The 24,674-nt window shown below is 43.0% G+C and overlaps 1 protein-coding gene across 7 annotated transcripts in view; it reads right to left on the bottom strand.

Moving 5' to 3' along the window:
* The window catches only part of CNNM2 (cyclin and CBS domain divalent metal cation transport mediator 2), a 166,880-nt gene that overhangs the window by 17,043 nt on the left and 125,163 nt on the right, over positions 1-24,674 (bottom strand). For 3 of the 7 annotated variants that reach the window (XR_013398353.1, XR_013398352.1, XR_013398351.1), the window contains 4 exons: positions 12,758-12,901; positions 8,168-8,305; positions 7,901-7,965; positions 5,679-5,848 (listed from right to left, as the gene is read on the bottom strand). Coding sequence is in view for 3 of the 7 variants with exons in the window: in XM_077947430.1 (XP_077803556.1) it covers positions 5,132-5,192; positions 5,659-5,848; positions 8,168-8,305; positions 12,758-12,901 (533 nt within the window). In the remaining 4 variants the exon portion in view is untranslated. Of the gene's footprint in view, positions 1-5,038; positions 5,193-5,658; positions 5,849-7,900; positions 7,966-8,167; positions 8,306-12,757; positions 12,902-24,674 lie in introns of those variants that run through there. The other 4 variants (XR_013398350.1, XM_002808512.4, XM_015148087.3 and 1 more) reach the window with 2 other exon arrangements.

Here is a 24,674-nt window from a genome sequence, read left to right as displayed (position 1 = left end):
GAGCCGTCACGCCCAGCCTATTGCTCTACTTTTATTAGGAAAATGGTTCATAACAGTTATAATCACTGTGAACACACTTTTTTACTTGACATTTTTGCACATGCTTTCCACTTCTTCCATTACTACATAGTGATCCCTCATATTATCATCATCTCACTTTAATTAGTTAGATATGAACTGGGCTGGGTATAGTGGCTCACGCCTGTAATCCCAGCACTTTGGAGGCCAAGGTGGGCGGATCACGAGGTCAAGAGTTCGAGACCAGCCTGACCAACATAGTGAAACCCCGTCTCCACTAAAAATACAAAAATTAGCTGGGCGTAGTGGCACATGCCTGTAATCCCAGCTACTTGGGAGGCTGGGGCAGGAGAATCACTTGAACCCGGGAGGCGGAGGTTGCAGTAAGCTGAGATTGCACCACTGCATTCCAGCCTGGGCAACAGGGCGAGACTCCGTCTCAAAAAAAAAAAAAAAAAAAAAGATATGAACTGTTTCTACTATTTTATAGTTAATAGATTTGCTATAAATATATTTGCATAGATACCTTTGTAAAGCAATGATTTATTTAGATGGGAAGCTGCCAGTTTAGGATATGATTTATTGTACTTTTTCTTTTTTGTCCACCATTCACAGTTAAAAATGTGAAGGGATGGGGTATCTGTCTTCTAAAATCAGTAATAGATGCTTAACTTTGTCAACTGTCTTTCTGACAGCTACTGATATAAATCAGAATTTTTTTTACTACTTTCCCAATTAATGTGACATATTTTGGTTTTGTTGTTCTTAAACTGGCACTGCATTCCTAAAACAAATCCAGTTCAGTCGCTGCCACAAGTCAGTAACCCTGGGTGTGTGTTGCTATCTGCTACCATATTATTTAGAAATTCTATATCAATGTTGACAAGTGAGATTGGCCTATATTATCAGATCTTAGGATTTAGGATTAAGCCCATATCACCCTTAAAGAATGCAATTGACTATCATGCCATCTTGTTCTATAATATAGAAATTGTGAGTTTTTTGAAGATTGAATATTTTTTCTAGCAAATCCTTTTATTCTAGCTGCTTTTATGGGGAAGCAGAGAACTTTTATCTTTTATCACATCAATTATGCCAATAGAAGACTGACTTTGTTGACATTTTTAAAGAGCCAAATCTTGATTGTATTTATGGGTTATAAGGCATTTTCAATTTTAAATTATTATTATTATTATTATTATATATTTTTTGAGACAGAGTCTCACTCTGTTGCCCAGGCTGGAGCACAGTGGCGCGATCTTGGCTCACTGCAACCTCCGCCTTCTGGGTTCAAGTGATTCTTGGGCCTCAGCTTCCTGAGTAGCTGGGACCACAGGTGCACGCCAACACATCCAGCTAATTTTTGCATTTTTAGTAGAGACGGGGTTTCACCATGTTTGCCAGGCTGGTGTCAAATTCCTGACCTCAAGTGATCCGCCTGCCTCAGCCTCCCAAAGTGCTGGGATTACAGGCGTGAGCCACCACGCCTGGCCAGTTTAACAATCTTTACTAATTTGTTATTTTTTAGTTTGCTGCTTTGCTCTTTTTTCACATAATTATAGTTCTCTATTTTCTTTTTAAGTACTTAGAGGAATAAGATTTCTTAAAACTGACAGACCACCTATATGGTATTTACATTATTTAAAAATAGACTTTTATGGTAATACTATATATATTTTATTACATTCTATATGTTTTCTCTAACTCAGTTGCTATTTAGGACTTTTATTTTGCCGTTAGCTCTATTTTAAAATTACTTAAATAGCACATGCATGAGGTGAGAAAGTTAAACTATACAAGGAAGAAGGCAGTCTTCCTTCCACCCTATTTCCAGCCTTCCAAGTTGCCTCCTTAGAGAGACTTGCTGTTACCAGTTTCTTGGGTAACCTTCTGAAGATAATTCATGTAGATGCATGTTTATTTCTTTTACAAAAATGAGAGGACATTATACACTGTGTTCTGTGTCTTGAATATAAGCCTACATAAAAGAATTTATCACAATTTTAACATGGCTTAGTATTTTTTAATATATGGCCTTTTCTTTAAATTTATCTTATTTTTTTGGAGATGGGGTCTCACTCTGTCCCTCAGGCTGGAGTGCAGTGGCACCATCTCGGCTCACTGCAACCTCTGCCTGCCAGGCTCAAGCGATTCTCCCACCTCAGCCTCCCGAGTAGCAGCCACCACTCCTAGCTAATGTTTGTATTTTTGTAGAGACAGGGTTTCACCATGTTGCCCAGGCTGGTCTTGAACTCCTGGACTCAAGTGATCCACACACCTCAACCTCCCAAAGTTCTGGGATTACAGGCATGAGCCACCACACCCAGCACTTTTATGTATTTTTTATTTCTAATTTTATTTCATTATGATCGATTTAGGTAGTTTTATGAAATTTCTTTTTGTATTTACTAGCATGTACACTGTAACATGATAAATGATCAATTTTATGAGTCACATAGCTTTTTTATTGAGACATTCTCACTCTTTCACCCAGGCTGGAGTACAGTAGCACCATCATAGCTCACTGCAGCCTCGAACACCTGGGCTTAAGCAATCCTGCCTCAGCCTCCTGAGTAGCTGGGACTATAGGCACAGGTCACCAAGCCCGGCTAATTTTTAAAAAAATTTTTGTAGAGAAGGGGATCTTGCTCTGTAGCCCAGGCTGATGTCAAACTTCTGGCCTTAAACGATCCTCAAACGATCCTCCTATCTTGACCTCCCAAAGTGCTGGGATTATAGGTATGAGCCACCACACCCAGCCCACATAATCAAGAGAAATATACTTTCAAAAAAGCTTATGTTTAATTTTCTCTAAATCTGTTAATTCTATTTTACGAGTTATTCAGTTTAAAACTGACTTTTTTCAGTATGCCTGATCTTTTATGATGGTGTAAAAAACACTTCCACCAAAATTATGTTCCTATTTCTACTTACATATGTATTTTGTTATTTAAAGCATGTAGAGCCAATAAAGTTTTTTCCATGATTTACGGTGCTTTTAACTGTCTTTATTGCTTCTGAAATGCATTTTAGTGTCAAGATCTACTTTTTAAGATAACTTGAAGTTTTGGCTTTTTTATGCATATGTAGTGGGAGGTATATACATGGTAACTTAAAAAATACTCTTGTTTACTTGGGTCATTTTCCTTGAATAATTTGGAATTTATCTTATCTAGGACCTAAACTAAAAAATGATGTGTTTCTATTTACAATTATATTCCTATCAGTTACTTAAAGGGTTTTTTCCTGAAGGAGGGTTTTTTCCTGAAGGGAGAGCATCTCACCGGCACTGAGGCCAGGAAGGGGAAGGCAGATACTACTGCTTCCTTCTTATTTAGTGCTCCTGAAATGCAGCGGAGGCCAGACACGGTGGCTCATGCCTGTAATCCCAGTGCTTTGAGAGGCCGAGGCGGGTGGATCACTTGAGGTCAGGAGTTCAAGACCAGCCTGGCCAACAAGGTGAAACCCCATCTCGACTAAAAATACAAAAATTAGCCAGGTGTGGTGGAGCATGCCTGTAATCCCAACTACCTGGGAGCTTGAGGCAGGAGAATTGCTTAAATTTGGGAAGCGGAGGTTGCAGTGAGCCTAGATCACACCATCGCACTCTAGCCTGGGTGACAGAGCGAGATTCTATCTCAAAAAAAAATAAAAAAATAAAAAAATAAAAATGAAAAAAAGTGGAACATGCTCCCTAAAGTGGCAGGAACTTCCAGTGTTGGCTCAGTGACATATTATGTAGAATATGCTTTGTAATGATGGCAACTATGCCAGATTGACCAAAACTGTGAGGGTGTTTCATTTTGCTCTTCTCTTCGTACCTTAGATAATTGTCTGTCTGCAAGATCATGTTTTTCACCAAACATCTCCGTAAGTCCTGTTCATCAAACATATACACACTACTTATAAAACCCCCATGGCATTATCAGCCTAACAGTTCAAAAAACTTGTCACCTTTCTATATGTATTTAACACAAATTGGTATACAAACACAGGTAAATATACATGTCTTATCAAAAATATCTTAAAAGATTTACTTGTAAACGGACAGAGATTATGAAGTCCCCTTTCCGTAAGATTTTTAGACCCATGGCTTTCTTATATAGCAATAAAGCATTACTGAATCACAACTTCATAAACTCTAACTGTACAAAAGGAGACAACTGAAAACCACATCGTTTCTAATATTACCACTGAAATTCACAATGTCAATCTTCCAATTCCTCCTGTGATAGTCTTCAATGTATCCAGTTTCTTCAGGCTTAAGGAATATTCACATCTCACACTTATGAGAAACATGAATGTTTTATTCCCTTACCGCAGTAAATAAACTAAATTCCCAACAGTGCACTCAGAGTTTCAAGCTTATATATCTCCAGAGAGGAAAAAAAAAAAAACAATTGAGGAAAACTAAATTTAGAAGATGAATCAGGGTACTAAATTAGTAAACTCGCAAACAGAAGTTTCTAAGAAGGACTGTAAGAAAGTGACATGCAATTAGCTAACCCTTGGCATTTTCCTACTCCTCACTCCTGCTTCCAGACACCACAATGCTGCCCAAACACAGGGTCACATGAACACAACACTTTCCCAAGTTTGAATCTACACATTTGATCACATTAGCATTTTATCGACTAATATCCACTTTGGCCTCCATGCCAAGGATAGAGCTCTATTAAGTGAGACTGTGATAAAACAAGGACTCCTGTCAACCCACACCAAAGCCACTCAAAGGAAGTTCAGAATGAACTGACCTTCCCACCTCATCTACTGAATTATGTTACAGTGAGAAGGAATTAGCTACCCTGCTGTAAGAGGCTGTAATTATCCTATCAGTTCCTCTATAAAACAGTTTGGTTGGTAACCAGGAATAAAAACAGCAACAAATGGATTATTTTGGTGGTGTTAATGGAAGAGATGCTAAGGTATCTCTAAGAAGCTGTATAAACTTAAGTCCTAATGAAGGATGGAAAAAAGGATGGAAAAAGGACCAAAGAACCATGACACTTAAATTTCAAACACCCACTGAGATCTGGACATGTACTGGTAAACTCTCCCAAACTCTTCAAAAAATACTAACAATTGAATTCACCATTTTCATCGAACTCAATCACTAAGTGCATCCCACCAACTTTTTTTTTTTTTTTTTTTTTTTTTTTTGAGACAGGGTTTTGCTGTCACCCAGGCTAGAGTGCAGTGGTACAAACATGGCAACCTCCTGGGCTCAAGCAATCCCCCCGCCCACTGCCCCCTGTCTCAGCCTCCCAAGTAGCTGGGACCACAGGTGCATGCCACCACATCCAGCTCATTTTTAAATTTTTTGTAGTGACAGGGGTCTCACCATGTTGCCCAGGCTGGTCTTGAACTCCTGTCCTCAAGCAATCCTCCCACCTTGGCCTCTCAAAGTGATGGAATTACAGGTATGTGCCACTGCACCCAGTCAAAGTACCTTTTAGTATTGAAAATTAAAGTAACTATTGGCAATGCTTTAATTAGAATTACTTTAAAGATACGAAAACAGGAAGATGAAATTATCCCATGTCTAAGGCTGCCCCCTATAGAAAGGGTTCAGTATGTACACGGTGACACCCATTCACTTACACCAAACTGAAAGATGGATACTCAGGGAGAGCAAACCACTATTGAATAATTCTTCTGACCTGCAGAATGAGAACGAAGTAGTCTACTGGCTTGTTGCGCTGGTAGAGGTAGTATTCAGGGGCTTTCTTGTTCTTCTCATCATACTTCAGTTCCTGGATGACATTGGGGTGCTTTAGCAGCCTTAGAAGGATCTTCTCTGACATCTGGGATGGGCTAAATGCTTCTACTTCTATAGATATAAACACAACTTGATATTACATTTCAAACGGAGGGAGAAAAATTATACTATTAATAGTAATTGAGGTGTTTAGATAAGAATACTTGGAATCAAAGTGATAGTATTTGGATGGATGAGGCTTCCGTTTGGTGATCCACTGGGGACAGATTACCTGGGAGAAATTAGAAAGTGCTGAATTCTCACGTTTTTTCCTTTTACTTCTTTCCTTTTCAACCCGTCATGGACTTCAGTCCTCATAAAACTACACTAATTTGACTGACAGAAATGAAAATCAACCGCAAACGGGCTCCTTGAGTGCGGGGGATGCCCCTCAACAAGCCATAACAGTCTGACTGTCGACAAACAGCCAAAGGAAGAAGCCAAGGTCAGGAGCATCGGGTGCGGTTAGTGCCAGCGCACACACACGGGTGCCCCACGTCTCCCTCTCCCACTCAACTACCCCGAGGAATGTGGGGAACAAAGAGGGTTGAGACTGGAAATAAGAGCAGGGCATGTGCACACATCAACATGCTAATTAAAAAAAAAAAGTAACGTTCAAAAGTATTTACGAAGATAGCAATTTTATTTTAAATACAAAAACAAAAATTACTGACTGAAGGGTGCTATCCTACAACTGGACTCTATGATATCTCAGAAGCAGAGTAGGAGATTTAGTTTTAGTGTTTTTTTTTTGTTTTTTTTTTTTGTTTTTTGAGAAGGAGTCTCAATCTGTCACCCAGGCTGGAGTGCAGTGGTGCGATCTCGGCTCACTGCAACCGCCACCTCCCGGGTTCAAGTGATTCTTCTGCCTCAGCCTCCTGTGTAAATGGGATTACAGGCGCCCACCACCATGCCTGGCTGATTTTTGTATTTTTAGTAGAGATAGGGTTTCATCATGTTGGCCAGACTGTCTCAAGCAATCAGCTTGCCTTGGCCTCCCCAAGAGCTGAGATTACAGGCAATGAGCCACCATGCCCGGCCTAGATGTTTAGTTTTAATTTGTGATTCTTAAATGATGAGGAACAGTATTATCAAAACTAGAAAAAGAATAATAAGTGAAAGACATTGTCTGTTATTTTCTAATTATGTATTTATGAAAGCTGTAAGTTCTGTATTAACTTGACTTTTTTGTAATAAGACAGTCATTATAGGAATTTTAGAAAATACAGAAAAAGAAGAAAGTAAAAATTATCTATAAGCCAACCACTCAGATTACCATTCTGAGCAATTGAGTGAGAATTTCTTTCCAGTGCCATGCCTAGGCACGTGTGCTCATGTATCCATGTGTGTACACACAAAAACACAACTCTAATCTTAAAGTACACATAGTTTTAGATTGTTTCTCCTCACTTTGTATTAAGTTATGAATATTTTCTAATGTGATAAATATTATATTGAGCATTTCCAGGCTTCTGAGAACGCGACCTTAAAGAGTTACACAGCATTCCGTCAGGTGGTTACGGCTAGCCTTCTTTTAAACATGGTTTAAGTCTACTGCATGCAGATGAAAGGCACTGGCTGCCTATCAGGGACACTGATGTCTTCTAAAGCCAATGGATGCTTTAGACTTTCTCACACTTCCCCTGGCCACCAGAGCTCAACCCTGGAGAGCATCTGGGGATGGGAGAAGGGTTGGTCAGTATCTTAAGTTCATTCAACGTTGACCTCTCTGGAGCAGTCAGTGCCGGCTGGGTTGGTGGTTTAAACAACATGAACACTTGCCTCCTGAAATGGACTCGAGTTAATCTGATCTGAGGAGGCCATCAAGAAATCCATATCAAAGTTCTTAGAATTTGATTTCATTAAAACCATAAAAGATAAAGATTTAATTGTGAAAACCTAGTTTTCTTCTTTGCAAATCATAGCCCCTGTGTTACCACTGATGTCCAACTGTGCTTCCAGGACAAGCTGAAGAGAGACTGGACTCAATTGTCCATCAAACAAGCTGGTGCCAGGCTGGCACCATCAGCCTGCTCCGCCAGCTGGCTCTCCCACAGACCTAGCTGGAAGGAGATGGCCTGGCCTACTGTTCACATGCAGTGTGGCACTAACATTCATCCTTACCTTTCAGACCAATTTTAAGTTACTGGTCCACCCCTGGTAAATGTCTCAGAGGGTTCATGCCGACACTGAACATAGGAGAGGAGAGAATTTAAAAAGAAAAAAACAAAACAAAACAAAAAAACAAAAAAACAAAAAACAAAACACAAAAGTGGCATTACTTATCACCCCATTTCCCAGTGTCCACCCCCAGCCCACCCCAGTCAGTGGTGGGTGAGAAACACACTCCAGGGTTGGTAGAGATCTCAAACTGTGATAAGCTGCACTTGCCTGTTGCTAGGAAACGGTGCATGGCCAGGAGGAGCTGTGGTGATATTTTAACCTTCATCTCGCTGTCTGTCTGCTTAAAGGCAGAAAAATCTTGCTTTCGTTCCCGGTGAGCTACTTTCTTTTTTGTTCTGTTGTCAGCTAAGGGAGGAATGAAAAGAGAAAAAAAAAAAAATAAGAAAATGCATCCCATGAGATCAGGGCTCTTTCTGAATGAAAAAGACAAAATATATTGGAAGGGCTGGACTGTATTTCCAGATGCAGGCGCTCTAGGCATAGATGCCACAGGGAAGGAGGAAGGGAGGGCCAGATCCTCATCAACTCAGCACAGCAGCCTGGGCACCACGCAGTCCGCAGTGAGTGACCACAGGCAGCCTGATGAGTGAAGGTACTTCAGGAAGGTCTGCAGAGGGCCCTTGTGAGCATAGCATCAGGCAAATGCTGACAGAGCCTCTCACAGGACCCACAGAAGCATATAGCAACAGGGCGTGCAGCCTGGAGTGCACAGTCCACTGCTGCTCAATGTCACCATACTCCAGCAAAGGACCACCACTGTGTACACACAAGGGAGGAGTGTCCCTACCTGTAAGAGGCCCCTCACCTCTGCTGAAAGACAACACACAAATGAAACCCCCTTAAGAAACAAACAAGAATGCTTTCACAGAGCAGTGTTTTAATATCTGTTTGCTTCACTGCTACTCCAGACCATGAGATCCTCAAGGTCAAGCAGATGCGAATGGGATCCGGACAGTGGTCCGTGAACTTCCTCTGAAAAGGTCCAGGGAGTCAATATTTTAGGCTCTGCGGGTCTACACAGTCTCCACACTGCTGTTTAGAAAGATGAAGGAGCATGGCTGTTTTCCAATCAAACTTTATGAACACTGCAATTTGAATTGCATACAATTTTTGCACGTCACAAAGTAATTGTTTTTTTTTTTCTTTTCTTTTTTCTTTTCTTGAGATAGGTTCTTGCTTTATTGCCCAGGCTGGAGTGCAGCAGCACAATTGCAGCTCACAGCAGCCTCATCTCCAAGGCTCAAGTGATCCTCTCACCTCTGCCTCCCAAGTAGCTGGGACTGCAGGTGTTTGCCACCATGCCCAGCTAATTTTTAAATTTTTTGTAGAGACAGAGTCTCACTATGTTGCCCAGGCTGGTATTGAACTCCTGGGTTCAAGCAATCCTCCTGCCTCAGCCTCCCAAAGTGCTAGGATTACAGACATAAGCCACCATGCTGGCCATTTTGCAACAATTTTAAGATGTGAAAAGACATTCTTAGCTTGCAGGTCACACAGAAGCAGAGTACAGGCACTCATCGGCTGTGGTTTGCCAGCTCCTGACCTAGAAGGTACCTCCTGCAAAACCATCTTTTAAGTACTTTTCTGGACAAAGTAATGATCAAGAAAAAAAGAGCTTAAAGACAAGACCCCAATCGCTTGCTCCTTCCCAATAACTGACTCACTGCATTATTGTTTCTTGCATGGAGCAAAACAGATTGATTACTAGGCTTTTCCTGAGAAGGCGATCACAACTTCTACTTTTCGTCTGCCTCAATTCTTTTGAGAACTAGACAGCAGAAATCAATACAGAATTTAAAAATAATTCTAATGGCAACAGCTGTCACTCCCAATCTCTATCCAGATCAAGAATATACCTGAAATTGGCCAGGCACGGTGACTCACGCCTATAATCCCAGCACTTATGGGAGGCCGAGGCAGGTGGATCACTTGAGGTCAGGAGTTTGACACCAGTCTCCCCAGTATGATGAAACCCTGTCTCTACTAAAAATATAAAAATCAGCCAGCTACTCAGGAGGCTGAGGCTGGAGACTCGCTTGAACCCGGGAGGTGGAGGTTGCAGTGAGGTGAGATCGCGCCACTGTACACTCCAGCCTGGGCAATAGAGTAAGACTTAGTATCAAAAAAAAAAAAGAAAAGAAATACGTGAAATCACAAGTCCAGCATCTTGAGCCAGTAGGTAACATTAGGCAACACTTCTGTAGGAAATCAGTCCAATCAAGGCTTAAAAGAAGTTAAACTAACATTTGTATAAAACTGAAGTGCAAATACAGGATCTCCTAAATGGTACATCGCCTTTCTAATGTTAAGTATCACCCCTGGGTAAAAAGAAATACAGAGACACACTTTTTTTTTTTGAGACAGAATCTTGCTCTGTCACCAGGCTGGAGTGCAGTGGTGTGACCTCTACTCGCTGCAACCTCTGCCTCCAGGGTTCAAGTGATTCTCCTGCCTCAGCCTCCCGAGCAGCTGGGACTACAGGTGCACACCACCACGCCCAGCTAATTTTTGTATTTTTTAAAGTAGAGATGGGGTTTCACCATGTTGACCAGGATGGTCTTAATCTCCTGGCCTTGTGATCCACCTGCCTCAGCCTCCCAAAGTGCTGGAATTACAGGTATGAGTCACCGCACCCGGCCACACTCAGTTTTTAAATAGTCATTTGTGAGGAAGGATGAAAAGAACATAAACACACAAATAATATTCTCTGAGACCTCTGATGACCCTCTAAGTGAGGAAAGGATAAAACAGATGTGGGAAAGGGTGCTTTTTAAGAACGCTATTCAGATGTGAGGATAAAACAGGATATGTTTTCAGAAGACAGTCATTAGTTAAATGTAAAATTTTTTCTTTTGTGGGTACAGGGAAGACTTTCTCAGTTTTATTTATTTATTTATTTATTTTGAGAGAGTCTCACTCTATTGCCCAGGCTGGAGTGCAGTGGTGTAATCTTGGCTCACTGCAACCTCCATCTCCCAGGTTCAAGAGATTCTCCTGCCTCAGCCTCCCGAGTAGCTGGGATCACAGGTGCGTGCCACCACACCCAGCTAATTTTTGTATTTTTGTAGAGACGGTGTTTCACCATGTTGGTCAGGCTGGTCTCTAACTCCTGACCTCAAGTGATCCACCTGCCTCGGCCTCCCAAAGTGCTGGGATTACAGGGGTAAGCCAACACGCCCAGTGACTTTCTCAATTTTTTTTTTTTGAGACAGAGTCTTGCTCTGTCACCAGGCTGCAGTGCAGTGACACAATCTCAGCTCACTGCAACCTCTGGCTCCCAGGTTCAAGTGATTGTCCTACCTCAGTCTCCCAAGTAGCTGGGACTACAGGCACGTGCCACCACGCCCAGCTAATTTTTGTAGTTTTAGTAGAGACGGGGTTTCACCATGTTGGCCAGGATGGTCGTGATCTCTTGACTTTGTGATCTGCCGGCCTTGGCCTCCCAAACTTCCTCAGTTTTAAAATGTGGGATGTTTCCTTCTAGCAGTATTGAATAAAAAGCACCCTGCTTTGAGGAAAGCAGACTTTACCCTGAATGACCAGCTTGTTGGGAAGCTGGGATAGTCCATTTCCCCTCCGGAAGACATGCTTTAAAACCAGGCAGCATACACAGAGCCCAGATGCTCTTTCTCTATCCCACCCCTGGGACCCCCAAACATCTCAGGCCTGGGCCATCTCTGGCTTTATGGAACCCTTGAGCATTGCTAAGGGTGCGGCCAAGGAAGATTTAAAATCCACAGTCCAGCAATCATGTTTTATACTTTAATGAGACAGGACTCAGTTCAACACTCAGTTCAGGATCAAGTCTACACCTGGGCAAATAAGGTATCCATACTCACCTCACCCTGCCCTGATCTGAGCCACTCCCCACTTTCACCTTCACCAAAAGAGAAGGCAGAGAAGCAGAGAACAGGAAAAACACATTCTTACTGTGAACCCTACCCTATCCTGCTTCCCACACCCCCAACCCGCTGCCCCAGCAAACTACACTTGCAAATCTCACCTCCAACCCTGACCCAAGGATTCTGGAACAAGAAAGTATAAACAGTTGTCATCCATAAGTTTAACAAATCCCATTCAGTTGTGGTTTTTTTTTTTTTTTTTTTTTTTTGGAGACGGAGTCTCACTCTGTTAACCAGGCTGGAGTACAGTGGCGCAACCTTGGCTCACTGCAACCCCTGTCTCTTCGGTTCAAGCAATTCTCCTGCCTCAGCCTCCACAGCAGCTGGAATTACAGGCATGCACCACTACCATTATAGCCAGCTAATTTTGTATCTTTAGTAAAGACAAGGTTTCACCATGTCAGCCAGGCTGGTATCAAACTCCTGACGTCAGGTGATTTTCCTGCCTTGGCCTCCTAAAGTGCTGGGATTACAGATGTGAGCCACTGTGCCCGGCCTCCCATTCACTTTAAAGAGTACTTGAGTTATGAAAAGTACAAACAGAAGTTTATCTGAAAACCATATACCTAGTTGTATAAAATGAAATTTTAGTAGAGTTTTTTTTTTTTTTAACATATGTAAAATAAAATTCAAAACCAACAGCAGTTTTCTGTTTAGAACAAGTAATGCCCTCATCAGTGGTTAGAAGCAGCCAGAACAATGCTGTCGCTTGACATTACAGGATATGCTCCTTCTGATAAAGGGATTGGAATATACCGACAGGTCATGCACGGCCTACACACGTCATGTATCATTATAAACAGAGGCAGCAACTGGAGAACTGTCAGATGACTCACAAACAGCACAACAAAAAAAGCAAAGGTTTCGGGAAATACACTCAGACAGTGCTACTTACTGTATAAATCTGTTTCATCTAGAATCTCAGATTTGATTATTTCTTCAATCACATCTTCTAAGGTGACAATTCCCAGAACTTCATAAAACGGATCTCCTTCTCCCTCATTATTTACCCGCTGCACGATAGCCAGGTGGGATTTACCTTTAGAGAAAATAAAAAGTTTAGGAAGTGACTTTCTGAATTTCCTGAATGACATGTTATATGTAATACGGTAAAAACATCAGCAAACACAGATGCCGAATTACCAAAATCTCTGTTTCAGCATTTTAAAATTGTACTGAGATATCACAAACAAATGGAAGGACTTCATGAGCCATTAAAAGGCAGAAAGTTATGCCAGAAGAGTGTCACCCTTGACATACATGGCACTGCACCATTGTTCTCTGCTTCCTAATGGTAATGTCTCTTGGCACATAATCTTTCAGCAACTGCCACCTAAATAGAGTGGTTCTCAAAGTTCATGGTGCCCTAGGGATTCCCAAGACCCTTCTAGGAGGTCCGTGAGGCCCAACTATTTTCATAAGAATACTAAGATGCTATTGGCCGTTTTCACTGTGTTGACATTTGAGCTGACGGTGAAAGGCACCTTAGCACAGATGAAGGTAGTGGGAGCGAGCTGCACGTAGTGATCGCTGTTCTCTGTCACAACGCACATGCAGTAAAGGGAAGGAAGTAGCTTCTCTTAAAAATGTACTGGGCTGGGAGCGGGGGCTCACTCCTGTAATCCAAGAGCTTTGGGAGGCCCAGGCAGGATGACTGCTTGAGCCTAGGGGTTCACGATCAGCCTAGGTAATACTGTGAGATCATGTCTCTACAAAAAAACAGAAAAAGTAGCTGGACATGCACGCCTATGATCCCAGCTTCCTGGGAGGCTGAGGTGGGAAGATCCAGGAGTTTGAGGCTGCAGTGAGCTATGATCGAGTCACTGCACTCCAGCCTAGGCGACAGAGTAAGAGACTGCCTTTTTTTTTTTTTTTTTTTTGAGACGGAGTCCCGCTCTGTCGCCCAGGCTGGAGTACAGTGGCCGGATCTCAGCTCACTGCAAGCTCTGCCTCCCAGGTTTACGCCATTCTCCTGCCTCAGCCTCCCAAGTAGCTGGGACTACAGGCGCGGACTACAGGCGCCCACCACCTCGCCTGGCTAATTTTTTTTTTTTTTTTTTTTTTTGTATTTTTTAGTAGAGACGGGGTTTCACCGTGTTAGCCAGGATGGTCTCGATCTCCTGACCTTGTGATCCGCCCGTCTCGGCCTTCCAAAGTGCTGGGATTACAGGCTTGAGCCACCACGCCCGGCGACACTGTCTTAAAAAAAAGTCCTTGCTGAAGCAGTAAACATTAATTTCATTAAATTCTGACCCAAGTACATGTCTTTTGGTAATCTCTATAACAACCTGAGAATTGCCATAAAACACTTCTGTTGAATTCTGAAGTATGGCAGCTGTGCTGAGGAAAGACTCTTGTGATTGACTTGCAAGTTGGACCAGCCATTTTCATTATTGAATGTTTTTACTTCAAAGACTGACTACTAGACAAACTGGTTATACCGACTTGGGTATATGTCAGGCATTTTCTCAAAAATGAACCTGTCACATCAAGGAAAACAACAGGCAGGGTGGACTACCAATGATAAAATTTGAGCTTTCATCAGAAAATTAAAATTTTGTCTGGGCGCGGTAGCTCACGCCTGTAATCCCAGCGCTTTGGGAGGCTGAGGTGGGTAGATCACCTGAGATCAGGAGTTTGAGACCAGCCTGGCCGACATGGTGAAACCCCGTCTCTACTGAAAATACAAAAATTAACTGGATGTGGTGGTGTGTGCCTGTAATTCCAGCTACTCAGGAGGCTGAGGTGGGAGAATCACTTGAATTTAGGAGGCGGAGGTTGCAGTGAGCCGAGATTGTGCCACTGCACTCCAGGCCTAGGCAACAGAGTGAGACTCCCACTCAAAAAAAAGAAAAAAAAAAAAAAAAAAAAAGGCTGAGTGCAGTGGCTCACACTTGTAATCCCAGCACTTTGGGAGGCAGATCACTTGACGTCAGGAGTTCAAGACCAACCTGGCCAACATGGTGAAACCCTGTCTCTACTAAAAATACAAAATAAATTAGTCAGGCATGGTGGTGCATGCCTGTAATCCCAGCTACTCAGGAGGCTGAGGCAGGAGAATGGCTCGAACTCAGGAGGTGGAGGTTGCAGTGAGCCAAGATGGTGCCATTGTACTCCACCCTGGGCAACAAGTGAGACTGTCTCAAAAAAAGAAAATTAAAAATTTGGGAAACTTGTAGCCACCACGAGCGTAATAGCTTCTCACAATTAAAGACTCTTCTGATGAGATTGCTGGTGATATTAACAAACGATTTTTTAAAATATTGAATATTGCAATCTGTCAACATTTTGAAGATCTGTATAACTCAGTGAACCAATAATTTTCAAGTGACTATGGCAATGATGTTACAAAATCATGCAAGAGTACACAATCCATTTGGAGTATAAGACAGAACAACGGATTTAAAAAAAAAATTCTTATTTTGGAATAATTTTAGACTTACAGAAAAGTTGCAGAGTACAGAGAGTTCCTATAAACCCTTTACCCGGTCTCCCCCATTGTTAACATCTTACACTACCATGATATATTTGTCAAAACTAAAATTGACATTGGTACATTACTATTAAGTAAACTCCAGGCTTTATTTGGATTTCGCTGATTATTTCTATAACATCCTCGTTGTTTTGTTGTCTGGTTCAAGGCACCACACCACATTTAGTTGTCATGTCTCTTTAGTCTCCTCTGGTCTGTGACAGTTTTTTGGTCTTTGCTTTTTATGACACTGACAACATTGAAGGGTACTGTCAGGCCTCCTGCAGAATATCTTCCGATTTGAGCTTGTCTGATGTTTTACCCATGAGTAGACTGGGTTATAGGTTTTCTAGTTACATCACATCAGTGGTTATATGTCATCACTGCTGACGTTCACCTTTTTCATCATTTGGTTAAGGTTGTGTTTCCCAGGTTTCTCCATTGGAAAGTTACTCATTTTTCCCTTTCCTTAATTCTATTATTTGAAAACAAGTCGCTAAGTCTAGCCTACCCATTCAAGGATGAGTGTTAAGCTCTACTTCCTGGAATAGGGAGGTATCTACATATATTATTTGGAAGGGGGAGTACCTACATATATTATTCAATATTCTTCTGTAAAGAAGATTTCAGTCCAAACGAAGTTAATGTAAGAGTCCAAATGTCCACTAGTATGGTTTCAGATTCTACATTGCAACTAACCTTTAAGAAATTACTACCTATGGAGTTCTGATGTAATATCAAAGGAGAATACCCATCACTGTCCAAAAAAGCTGATACTCCTCCCTTTTCCAAATACGTACCTGTGTGAGGCCAGATTCTCCTGATACACTTCAACTAACACAGTATACCACACAGACTGAATGCAAAAGACTGAACCCAGCTGCCTTCCCTTTAGCTTGATTAGACATGCAAAAAGTAAAACAATGGCACTCTTCTACCATTTGTTTTAGAAAATATTTTTATTAAAAACACTATATTAGCATGCAATGGATTACTGTCCTTTAAATCAACCAATGTTTTGAAGGTCTCCATTTTAATTCAAATATATTAATATCAAAAGATAGAAACCACATAAATAAAAGGATTCTGAATCATTTTTAAGAGTTTCAAGGGATCTGAGACTAAAAAAAGTTTAACCCATTTATGTCAGAGGTCATAAGTTTTTGTGAAAAATCAGACCTTAGTGATGATCTTGAGCAGTAGAATATAAATAACCCCCACAAGCTTAGCATTCCAATAATGGAACACTAGGCATAAATAGATTAAAGACTGCTGCTTTTGGGGATGGATCACTTGAGACCAGGATGGCAAGGGAAGAACATGAGTTGAACAGTTCTGGATTTGAACTCCAGCAGGCCACTGATTAGCCATTACTAGCAGAAGACCATGAGCAAACATAACTTTTCTGAGTTTCAGTCTCCTTATCTCTAAAGCCAGCCTCATAATTGCTACTGCAATAGAGTTGTTGTGAAGATCAGAGATAATGCTGGTACCCAGCAAAGACACTGCCTGGAATCCACTGGGTGATCACTAAGTGGTAACGCTCGTTATTTTATTAATGTTTTTCCTAAATTCTAAGGCACCATCAACTTATTACCAGCTTAGAGGGAAAAAACCCCACTATATTATTAAATGTACACAGTGATTAGAAGATGCACCTCAGGCAGGGCACAACGGCTCACACCTGTAATCCCAGCATTTTGGGAAGCCAAGGCAGGAGGATCGCTTGAGGCCAGGAGTTTGGGACCAGCCTGGGCAACATAGTAAGAACTCATCTCTATAAAAAAAATAAAAGTAAAAAAGACACATTTCAATCTCAAAGATCTTTTAAAATAGTAAGAGCATCTCTCAAACAACAATATTGGTTTTCCCAATCCAAAGCATGCGAAGTATCTAAAACATATCCATAAATGAAGCCAAAATAGGCATAATCTGGAAACTTCATAATCAGCTAATTTTTGTATAACTTCTGTTTAATGACAGAGTGTTTTCTTGGTGGTGGGGGTGCAAGAGCTTTAAATAAAGTTAACACTTTAAGTTGGGTAAGTTTGCCCAGATACAACCAGCCACATTAAAAATATTCTGAGGGTGGCCGGGCGCGGTGGCTCAAGCCTGTAATCCCAGCACTTTGGGAGGCCGAGACGGGCGGATCACGAGGTCAGGAGATCGAGACCATCCTGGTTAATACGGTGAAACCCCGTCTCTACTAAAAAGTACAAAAAACTAGCCGGGCGAGGTGGCGGGCGCCTGTAGTCCCAGCTACTTGGGAGGCTGAGGCAGGAGAATGGCATGAACCCGGGAGGCGGAGCTTGCAGTGAGCTGAGATCTGGCCACTGCACTCCAGCCTGGGCCACAGAGCGAGACTCCGTCTCAAAAAAAAAAAAAAAAAAAAAAAAAAAAATATTCTGAGGGCTACATCTGATCAAGTTCCCAGCACTTACGCAGACGCTGGCTCTGGTCCTGCGGATCTGTTGGCCCTTTCTTAACTTGGCAGTCTAAGTCAGCTTCTGCTCTGCCTCAGACCCCCTTCTAGGCAGCCGTGTCTACAAGCCTAGAAGTTTAGATTGTTAGACAATTAGGCGTCCTAAAATTTTCATCCCTAGCATGCTCACGCTCAAAGAATGAAAATATTTTGAGCAGAGGAGACAAGGAGGGAAACTTATCAGCAATGGATATAAACACTGCATCAGGTCAAGTCAATTCTCATCTCGTCCAGTTGGTCCAGTAGGTTTCTCACATCTGCTTTCCCAAGGACCCAACATAAGCAGTTAAAAATTCTTGGTGAATGCTGTCTGTCGAAAGTTAAATTCTTTTGCTATTCCCAGCTTGTGATCATTTAAAAGGAATTTTCCAAAGCAAGGTCTAATATTAGACTCAAAATGAAGTTTCCATTCCACTGAGGCGCTATTCTCACCAAAGTAACTACCGTATAATCAGATTGTCTTGGAGCAACTCGTTTAAATGCAGATGGACATACTTGAAATACCAGCTCAATAGCACTGACAGATTTGGCTGGAAAGGGCCTTACTCTAGGAGAAATTATTTCTGTGAATTAGGCTTCTTAGACTGAAAATTAAGTTTTCCTCCAAGTTCACTTGTTTTAAAGCTGAAACTTCTGCATCTGCCCCAGGGCCACATTCTTTTAGCTTTGGAATTCCTGGTGAGGAGTCCTGTTTTCTGAAACTTCTTCCCTGTGCACAGTACAAAGGAAAAACAATGACACCTCTCTCCTTCACTCAGGCTTTTGGAGAACAGTGATTCCATGCACCTTTCCACTTAACCATTCACTGCAGGGACTTTAGTCCTTGTCAAGGGATCAATCAAAAGGAAAATGTAAACAACTTTTTTTTTTTTTTTTTTTTTTTTTGGAGACAGGGTCTTATTCCCTGGCTGGAGTGCAGTGGTGTGATTGTAGCTCACTGCAGCCTTGAACTCCTGGGCTCAAGTGATCCTCCCACCTCAGCCTCCTGAGTAGCTAGGGCTATAGGCACGTACCACCATGCCCAACTAATTTTTAAATTTTTTGTTGAGACAGGGTCTCGCTATATTGCTCAGGCTGGTCTGGAACTCCTGGCCTCAAGTGATCCACATGGGCCTCCCAAATAAACAACTTTTCAATACAAAAATTTCAAAACTGAGCTCAAATAGGACCTTTCTTAACCTGAGTATTGGAAAAATTAAGTCAGGACTGAAAACAGAAAAGCAACTCTGGGAAAACGAATAGAAGAATAAACCCAAAACTTAAAAAGATGATAAACTGATGGATTCTTAACTTCCAACAAGAAGAATGAAAATATAGCAGCCAGCAAAATAATCACAGATATTAAACATTAAAACTTTTAAATATGCATAGACTAAATAAACTTCATAAACTGCATATAGATCAAATAAAGCATAAATTGTTGTCACAATCAGGGCTTGGAGAGGGCCCTTTCTTGCAAGCTGTAAGAGATCTTGCTGTACACCAGGCAGTTTGAACTGTCCTGGTATTTAAATTCCTACCCCTTCTCCTCTTTTTCTGGTCCTAAGGGAATCTAAACAGGCCTGTTTTCAGAGTGCAGGGCTTTATAAATACATCTCTCCTCAAATTCAGAATCATAAGCAAGCTGTTATGAAATAACAGCCTAGACTGTCCATCTTTCTATAACCACTAGTGCTCAGGGCAGGGCACTAGCACAGGTGAAATTACAAAAACCATGTCTGCAATGGGAGATGGACTAAGCAACTAAAATAATCTACACCAGGTAGAACTGGGATCAGGTTTCTACCTCTGCCTGCTTCCACTGCTCCACAAATTAAAGTTTATTATTTGCATATTCTCTCTGAATTGGTAAACCAGCCCAGAATGGTAGTGGATTACCACATTTCCATCTTTTAACCTTACCACACTTCTGGGCTCAAATTTTGAATGACAGATACACTTTGTATTTTGGTGGTAATAACTGTTTCTATTATGATTAATCCAACAAGGGCACCTGTAACGGCCAGAAGAAAATATGGACTTGTTTGCTATCAGACGATGTTGATGCCAATGAAGTGAAATGGGACTAGGTAGACTAATTAAGGAAAAAAGTCAACGGAATGGATGTAGCAGAAGAGAATTAGGAACAACGTGATATAGCTATGCTAATAAAAAGTGACACATAGTAGTCAAGACCACCCAATAATGCAAGCACAAGGCAAACTGAGCCTGTGGGGTCCTAAAATGCCACTCAAACAGCAGGAAGAAAACAGAGACCCCACCATGAGAAACTCAAGCCAAACATCTTACATTCGCCATGACATCCGCGTTGCACAACTCCAGGGGGCACTGTTAGCACAGAATGCAATGCTTCATGTTTCCCTGAAGTTGTGAGATGCTGTGGCCTCCTTACTAACCAAGGAGAGGGCAAATGAAGCAGCTGATAGGCTTTTTAAAATTTCTGATCTACTAACATAAAATTTTAATAATTCAATGAATAGGAATCAATAAAATTTCAAAGAGGGAGTTCTACAGAACTAGTGATAAAAGAAGCAAAAGCTCTGCAAGTCCAAATTTAGGTCCCATGTCACTAACGAAAAATGACATGATATTTTTAATGGCTATACTTAAGATCTCCAGAGGAAGCCAATTTGCATATTGGCAGTCAAAGAAGTCAATACACTTTAAACATAATCACAATTGGATTTAGTCAGATTTACAAGTAAACAAACTGATCAAGTGAGAGAATGTATATGAACATAATATATAAGCCATAAAATCCAGGCTATGAATGAATTCTGAACAATGAACTATAGTCGCACAAATTCATTTGTTTGTTCCATAAATATCTGCTGAACACCTACTATGAGCCAGGCCCATACCACAAGGACCAAAACACAGCACTGGCTCTCAAGAGGCATTCGAGCATGGCAGACGGACACTAGGGAAGCAGACTCTGGGAAAACTAATAGAAGAATAAACCTTGAAGTGAAAAGGCATGTCGGGTCGTGTTAAGGTGCTGTGGAGAACAACAGTACGGGTGGGATGACATTTAATACAGGATGGCCCCCCCTGCCCCACACCCCCCCTGCCCCACGCCCCCCCGACTCGCCCCGAGCAAAGCAGCAGCACAGGAAGTCAACCCTGGGCTGAATGTTTTCAGGTAGAACAGTCGGGAGGCCTTGAAGAGGGAGGGGCTTGGTGCGCTGTGGTGGGTGGGGAGCCAGGAGGCCACTGTGGCTGGAAGCGAGTGGGCAGAGGGCGAGAGGAAAGGTGAGCTGTATGGGGTGGGATGCAGGCCATGTAACCATCGGAAAGGCTTTCGCTCTCACTCGGTGGTCACTGGAAGGCTCTGGCAGAAGAGTGACATGATCTGCATTGTTTTAAGAGTCCCTCTGGCTGCATGGTTGAGAAAGGCCTGGCAGCAGGTGGGAGGAGAATGGCCCTGGGAAAGGGCTGAGGTGGGCAAACCCAATCGGGAAGTTACCAGTAAGCCAAGTCAGGGAGGATGGTAGCTTGGGCCCGGGGGGCAACAGTGCAGGTGGTGAGAAGTAACTGCATTCTAGATAGACAGTGTTTTAGAAACAGCCCGCAGGATTTGCTGATGGACTGGATAGGGGGTGGAGGAGAATGAGAGGAGTCAGGCTGACTTGCTTTTTGGCCTGAGCAATGAGAGGAACAGAGTTGCCACTCCCAGTGGAGGACAGTGCATGGCATCAGTCTAGAAGGCAGAAGTCAGCTCGATTTTGGAAGGTTAAGTTTGACATCCTAGCGGAAATGTCAAATAGTTAGATACATGAGTCCAGAATTCAAGAGAGAGAGAAACATGTAAGCTACAGATAAAAACTGAGCGAGTACAGATGGTAGCAGAGCCAGAAACCCACTGAGATCACCTAGGCCATGGATGGCGAGAAGAGCCAGTGCTGAGCATGGGGGTGCCCGAGTTTCCTGGGTCAGGAGGCTGAGATAGAACCAAAGAGAGACTTGAGAAAGAGTGGCCAGCAGGAAGGGGAGGGGAGAATAAAGGGAATGGGTGTTTTGGAAGCCACATTAAAAAACGAAAAATAAAAACTATCCCAAAGAGCAGAGAGCAGTCATAAGTATCGAATGCAGCCAAGAAAGGTGAAGAAAGGTGAAGAAAGGTCAAGAAAGGTGATTTTGGCGACAGAAGATGCTGGAGATAAAGACTGTGGTGGAGGAAGGGACTGAGGGTCACAGTGTAAGTGACATGCGGAAGATCCTATAGTCTCTGGCCAGTGTGCTTTCTACGCAAGCCCTTCCTGCTTCTAACAGGGAGGCCCGAACTGGCCTGCTTCTGCCAGGTAGCCTTGACAAGAGAGAAAAGGCCTGTCATTAGGACAGTTTGGCTGTCCTCTCCAAAGTAATACCTCCTTCTTTGAGTCCCTAGATCTGAACATGAAACCATTAGATTTCCAATCACCCAGGCTTTAAAACTCTGAAATCTTTGCCTTTTCTTTTTCTTCCTTTTCAATGAAGAATGAATGAGTGAACAGGTACACACACACAGCTGCATAAGATGCACAGCTCAGTGAAACTTGACATTTGTATATACCTGGAAAACTACCACCGGGAAGAGCTGGTGGCAGTCAGGGTGTTGACAACAGCTACAGGGGTGGGTGAGATGGGAGATGGGGCTGGAGACAGGAGCGGGGAATAGGTGATGCAGTGATAAGAGGAGGGGCTAAGTGGGTTCAGCAGACTTCAGGCTCCAAGGGGAACACCCTCCATGTGGCCCCTTCAGTAGGGCTCCCTTTCCTGCCCCTTCCCTTTGTTGACAGCAGGTCCCTTTAGGATAGACAGATCACACGCTGATCCAGCAACAGGGCATGTCATGATAACTGAGTGGCAGCACAACTTCAGAATAAGAGAAGCAATTCTCCTCCCGTATTTAGCTATATCTGGAATCTTAGTTCAGGTCTGGGTCTTGTATTTTACAAGAGGCAAACTGAGGGGAAATGCTGTACCATATACAAACTATGTCACAGGAGGAACAATTACATAAGCCAAGGATGTTTAGATGGAAGAGACATCTGGGCAGGGATGAGGTTGACAGCAGCCTTCAAATATCTAAAATCAGTCAGCTCCATGCCTCCTCACCCCATAGCTTGTTACCTGCACACCTGGAGCTCAGTGTGCCACAACGTGGTCTCCCTTATTAGACCATCAGCTCCAGATCAACTCCGGATCCACCTTCATGTTAGTCCTCAGCGCATGCCAAGTCTAGCACAATGGCCAACACTCCAGTTTCTTCTCTACTCCTCCATTCACAAAGGAAGACTTACTCACCGTAACATAACCACAGCATTCCATCATGCACACACAGTGCTCACTTCTCATCAGCTACTAAATTAGAGAGAAAATGTTCCTAGGGCAGGGCTCAAAGGCATCACCACACCACAACTGCCACTCACCCTTCTTAAGCTTCGTCCACCCAGACTTGACTTTTCACTGTCAGGTCCTCCATGGCCCTACTTACCCCTTCCTCTGCTTGAGCCCTTTTAATCCTTTTTAACTTTGCTCTTAATTCCATGCATAATATCACCCATACCAGGAAGCCTGTTCTATTCCCAAAGGCAGAACTTATCTTTTGTATTTTTGAGCTCCTATAATGTCATCTGAATTTCTCTTTTTTTTTTTTTTTTTTTTTTTTTTTTTTTTTTTTTTTTTTTTGAGACGGAGTCTTGCTCTGTCACCCAGGCTGGAGTGCAGTGGCCGGATCTCAGCTCACTGCAAGCTCCGCCTCCCGGGTTTACGCCATTCTCCTGCCTCAGCCTCCCGAGTAGCTGGGACTACAGGCGCCCGCCACCGCGCCCGGCTAGTTTTTTGTATTTTTAGTAGAGACGGGGTTTCACCGTGTTAGCCAGGATGGTCTCGATCTCCTGACCTCGTGATCCGCCCGCCTCGGCCTCCCAAAGTGCTGGGATTACAGGCTTGAGCCACCGCGCCCGGCCTGAATTTCTCTTAAGGCATCTGTCTTTTTTGTTTTTTGAGATGGAGTCGCACTCTGTTAACCAGGCTGAAGTGCGGTGGTGCAATCTTGGCTCACTACAACCTCTACCTCCCAGGTTCAAGTGATTCTCCTGCCTCAGCCTCCCAAGTAGCTGAGATTACAGGCGTGCACCACCACGCCTGGCTAATTTTTGCATTTTTAGTAGAGATGGGGTTTCACCATGTTGACCAGGCTGGTCTTGAACTCCCGACCTCAGGTGATCCACCCTCCTTGGCCTCCCAGAGTGCTGGGATTACAGGCATGAGCCACTGCGTCTGGTCATATCTCTTTCTTATACCAAGTTTGTGATCTTTTCCCTGCTAGACTGGAAGCTCCTTGTTTCGCATCTTTCTCCCAGAACACCTAGCTTGATGCCACCCTCTACAAAGAACAGGTAGGAAGGGGGTCGGCCCTCATAGAGCCCCAGCCCCTCACTCACTGCCCTAACACACACAACCCACTGGGGCTGCCCTGCCACAGCCACACCATACCTGGGCTATGGGAGTGCCTGGGGCTCTATACCCACATTACTCTTTTTTTTTTTTTTGAGATGGAGTCTCACTCTGTCGCCCAGGCCGGAGTGCAGTGGCACGATCTCGGCTCACTGCAAGCTCCGCTTTCCAGATTTATGCCGTTCTCCTGTCTCAGCCTCCCGAGTAGCTGGGACTACAGGCGCCCGCCACTACACCCGGCTAGTTTTTTGTATTTTTAGTAGAGACGAGGTTTCACCATGTTAGCCAGGATGGTCTCGATCGCCTGACCTCGTGATCCGCCCGCCTCGGCCTCCCAAAGTGCTGGGATTACAGGCGTGAGCCACCGCGCCCAGCACCCACATTACTCTTAATAGTATTTTAGACAGGTCCTTTCCC

This window comes from Macaca mulatta, chromosome 9 (assembly GCF_049350105.2).
Source record: "Macaca mulatta isolate MMU2019108-1 chromosome 9, T2T-MMU8v2.0, whole genome shotgun sequence".
In the NCBI taxonomy this organism is placed as follows: Eukaryota; Metazoa; Chordata; class Mammalia; order Primates; family Cercopithecidae; genus Macaca; species Macaca mulatta.
The sequence above is the reverse complement of the archived record's forward strand: the minus strand, read 5'-3'. Positions and strand labels throughout refer to the sequence as shown.